The following is a 4,893-nucleotide window of genomic DNA, read 5'->3' as shown; positions in this document are numbered from 1 at the left end:
TCTGTGATTCTATGAAGTATCAGCTACAGGAACAGAGGGAACGGAAGGCTGTGTTACTGCTCTGCTGTGAGCGTAGGAGGGTTGCTTCTTTTCCAGTGGGGGGTAGGAGGGAAGAGTGGATGGTAGGGTGTGTCTGCATCAGCAGTTTGGTAGAGAGGTTTATTTGATGCAGATCCGTGCTGTATGGTGTCGGAGCGATTTACCTCCTGGTGCCACAGAGGCAGTACCCCGGGGTGTTCTCTGAACATCCCACTCACAGCCTGGGCTCCAGGCAGGCCCTCCAGTAACTACCTAACACTGCTCATTGTTAGATTTATACGCAGGGTATACAGTTTGATTGGTGGTATGTGCTGTGGATACGCAGTCCTAGACCCATGAAAGACCGCAGCAGGCTGAAGCCCAGTTCTCCTTCCCTTTGTGCAGCACACGAGTCGATAACATACCCTGAAAGTTAACCAAGGTCATTCTCCGAAGGGTGGCAGTCGGGATAACAGCGTGGTTTGGATGCTGAACTTGTAGCAAGTTGTTTTCTGATACTGTCTAGTGACAAGACAATGTATCTGAGCCTCAAAGCCCTATTTAAAATAGTTCATGTGTCAGCAGAGCTGGGTGGTGTGAAGCAACATGCCCGAGTCTGCTTCCATGGTCAGCGTAGCCTGTACCTGGGAGTATTGCTGCAAGAATAACCTTGTTATGACTTAAGGACAGGAAGCCATCTCTGGGATGTGTAGCAGGTACAGTCTGTAGTTATAATCACTAGTTCTAATTTTGCACTCCAGTTTTGGATTGTTTGGATACCATCCCATCTCTGCTGAATGAAAAAATGAGTATGTTTACATATGTAAACTGTTTTTACAGGAAATAATTGCAGTAAGAGTTGGGTTAAAATTCTGTTTACCTGAATCCTGCTTTTTTTTTTTTTAATTAATTTAACTCTTTATATTTGAATTTACATTTTTTGATACAGTTAGAGCTTCTGAAGCAGGTGTTCTTGCAGATCCCCTGGTGGAAAATGCATATTTTTTCGACCGATATATTCATGCAGTGCAATATTCATGCAGTGATTTTCTTTTTAAAGAAAGTGGGTTTAGGCTCAGTATAGAGTTTAGTAACTGCATCTTAAAATAACTGCTGTCTTTCTATACTCCTTCCCATCGCTTCAGAGCTGTAGTGCTTTGAGCTGGGGTTTTTCAGTTCCATATTAAATGCTATGTTCTCATCTCCTCTATTAATGGAAAGACCATATCCTGAATTTCACACAGTTTTCTGGGTCACAGGAAATGCAGAGGACTCTCTGCTTTTTTTTTTTTTTAAGTGCCTTTTTTAGTACTGTTACCGGTGCGGTACCATTGCTTGTGCCTAGGAGTAGGATGAGTGGAAAACCCTCCAGACTGAACTGAATTCTTGTTGTGAATGTCCGTGTCTTTCGTGAGCAGCAGGTTACATTGAGTCATTAAAGGGAGAGTCTGAAAAATCACTGCTCTAGGAATTACTGCTCCCAGTTTTCAGTGGTTTTGTAGTCACAAGACCGTGCTTATGTGGAAAAGATTCGTGTTGTGATTGTCCAGTGGGATTCTGTTGGGATGTTAGGTCCTGACGGCGTGTTGAAATGCAGGGTCTTGGTACCCTCTTGACATACGTAAACAAGTCCACTCTTGCGTTTCTTGTTCAGTTACCAGTACACTGAACCGTGTAACCCCTCTCATGATTTCCCCTCTTCCCAGGTATCCTTTGCGTGGCTGACCAGTGTCATGGTTTACGTGAACTGGCGCTGAACTACCACCTGCTGAGCGACGAGCTTCTGCTGGCTTTGTCTTCGGAAAAACACGTCCGGTTAGAACACTTGCGCATTGACGTTGTCAGTGAAAATCCTGGCCAGACTCAGTTCCACACGATTCAGAAGAGCAGCTGGGACGCTTTCATCAAGCATTCGCCTAAAGTAAACCTCGTAATGTACTTTTTCTTGTACGAAGAAGAGTTTGACCCCTTCTTTCGTTACGAGATACCTGTCACTCACCTTTACTTTGGAAGATCGGTAAGCAAAGACGTACTTGGCCGCGTTGGGATGACCTGTCCTCGGTTAGTTGAACTGGTGGTGTGCGCCAATGGATTGCGGCCGCTGGACGAGGAGCTGATCCGCATCGCGGAACGTTGCAAGTATCTGTCGGCCGTTGGCCTAGGAGAGTGCGAAGTCTCTTGCAGTGCCTTCGTTGAGTTTGTGAAGATGTGTGGCGGTCGTCTCTCTCAGCTTTCTATTATGGAGGAAGTCTTGATTCCTGATCAGAAATACAGCCTAGAGCAGATTCATTGGGAAGTTTCAAAGCATCTTGGTAGAGTCTGGTTCCCGGACATGATGCCCACATGGTAAAGTCCCTGAAGGACTTCAGGGCGGATGGAATAGCACCTTAAACCCAAGCTTGCGATTTACTGAATAAGCTTATTTTAATATTAGAGTTTCTACTGTAAGTTACTTCATTGCTTGATTAGAAAATGAATTTGTCATTTGAAAATTATTTATAAAATCCGGATTCAAAAGCAGAAATCATGGATAGCTCCAAAAGCTGTTTTCATCCAAACAAAAATCCATTTTCTGTTCAAGATTTGTTCTGTTTCATCGACAGTGACCTCAAACTTTGATGGAAGTAAAAGAAATGTATTTAAAATCTTGAAACGTACCTGCAAAATACCAGTTCTGATATGCTGTCCTTCTTTGGTTTAGGTAGTAGTATTGAACACTGTCATAGCTGATGTTAAAAAAATCCCAGCCAAACCCCCACTGAAATTGCATGCTTCTGTGGCAGATGATCGCCTTCCTAAATCCAGTCACCTAGATGACAAGGTTAAGGCTATAAGGAGTATTTAGTAGGCTGTGAGACACCCATGTTCTTTTATATGACTCATAAAAGGCCAGAGCAATATGCTATAATATACTTTAGACAATAGAAATATTAAGTTTGGTACCTTATTCAGCAGATTATTAGATCCATCTGACATGTACGCAAACAAATAGTGCGGGCGACCAAAAGAGATGTGGGTTTTCTCCCCCCTCTCTGCGTTTTAATGTCGTTTGCTCATGGGGTCTCAGATCTGTGTCTAAACCTGTTTTAAGGTATTTTATGTCTAGCTCAGGAAGCGAAAGCATTCTGAGGAAAAATGTAGATACATTGTATTTAAAAACCACATTGGAGTTAATGAGCTTTTCTTGCACATTAACTGGTGTTGCAGCAGAGGGTTAGGTGGAATAAGGCAGAGTTTATGAAAGGAACCCTGCAGTGTTAAACGTGATGGAGTGGATGCGAACAGCGCGAGGCAAGAGCGTTAAAATTTGAACGGTGACCAAGAACCTTTTTACAGAATCCTTAAGACCTGTTGGCTGCGTTCAGTTTGAGAGAAATGACATTGTAACAGTCGCTTAAGCTGCATAAACTAATTGTACACTGTAAATCTGTCTCAGAAATGTTGATGTATAAAGTGAATGTTTGATAGATGATCATTTTGTATACCTTCAATTCAGCTAGCTGGATCACTTCCTAATATTTAAAAACCTAAAAGCCGTAAACTTGCGTGAAGTAGTGCGATAGGCAAAAAAAAAATTGTTTTCGGTGTTTGGTAAACCAGTTTTGTTAAAGAAAGTTTTTTGTCTCTCCGTGACGTAGGCAACACGTTGCCTGTGATCTGGACGTGGCTTGTGACATCACTTCTTATCGCCAAGGGTTACGTCCCCTTCTCTTCTACCTGACCCGGTGGGTGATGCTAAAGCCTCGGCGTAACCGCGGAGAGGGGCGATCAGCTGCTGGCAAGGCAGAGCCGCTCCGGCTGCGGGCTGCATCAACCTTCAGCTGGCGGTGGCTTCCTGCTTCAGCAGTACAGCTGGTTCTAGTCCTTAGTAGGTTTTCTTCCTTTCTGATCTGAGTGATGCTTATCCGCACGCATGGTCGAAGGGTAAGCCACTTAGGAGCAGACTGAAGTTCATAGCTGCACTTTGAGCAAACGCCGCTCGGCGGGCTGGACATCTTCATAGGGAAGTTGTATGTTTCTGTAGAGTTTTGATTTAAAAAAAATCACATTTTATGAAATACGTGCTTTTTTTTTTTTTGTATTAATTTAAAAACTTCTAATGTAAACTATAATTTGCTTTTATTTGTATAAAAGGTGTCAATATACTTAGTCCGTAAAAGTAAAAAAGCTCAGTGGTTTTTTTTTTTTTATAGTCTGACTCGAAATTGCCCGAGCGATAAAGGTGCAGCAACGCTACCGATTTGGAGAAGAGGACGTGTTTTCACTAAGTTCATGTGTGAAGCAACCACACGAGTAACACCGCTAAAACCTCTTCGGACCTCGACTGCTGGTGTCCCGGTGTTGGCGAGAAGTCGGTCTGTCGCTCGCTGCCGCGGGAGCAGGAGCACCACAGACTGCCACGACGTTCGCTGCGACCACGAACACGGGTGCCTTACGGCTGTATAAAGTAAATTCCCCTGGGCTCAGCTTTATTCCTCCTTGCTTTCCAAAGAAGATAACCCAGTGTAGGCTGAGTTGTCTAGATTTGGGTAGGAGTTGTGCGCGGTCACAAATCTTATCTCTGAACACAAGTGCTGCATCTCTTCAGGTGTTGGGGATCAAACTGCTCTGGAAAGCTGCAGATGCCAAACAGCTGGGGTAATCCTGGCCAGCTGCACTTGCTCACTGTGAGATGATATGTTAGTGTGTATCAGGTTTAAGAGCAGCTGCTTATGTTAATCCCAGGAAACAACGTTTACCTGAAACTACAAATTTGTGCATATAAATGGCATTTTTTTAGGGCTTTTTTTGTCGAACTTTCACTATTCTGATGAATATCAGAAGAACTTATATAATGAACGGGGGCTTTTTGTGTCCAGGAGTAATCCCAAGCAC

General features: G+C 43.5%; 1 protein-coding gene across 1 annotated transcript; it reads left to right on the top strand.

The window, feature by feature from the left end:
* Positions 1-1,724: 1,724 nt before the first annotated feature.
* Positions 1,725-2,368, top strand: LOC104502707 (F-box/LRR-repeat protein 3; the record flags this gene model as incomplete). Its single annotated transcript, XM_010161389.1, has 1 exon — positions 1,725-2,368. A coding segment is annotated over one exon (644 nt), but the record flags the coding sequence as incomplete, so codon positions are not given.
* Positions 2,369-4,893: the final 2,525 nt, after the last annotated feature.

Source organism: Eurypyga helias, unplaced genomic scaffold (assembly GCF_000690775.1).
Source record: "Eurypyga helias isolate BGI_N326 unplaced genomic scaffold, ASM69077v1 Scaffold1111, whole genome shotgun sequence".
Taxonomy (NCBI): Eukaryota; Metazoa; Chordata; class Aves; order Eurypygiformes; family Eurypygidae; genus Eurypyga; species Eurypyga helias.
This window is presented reverse-complemented; position numbering and strand designations above follow the sequence as displayed.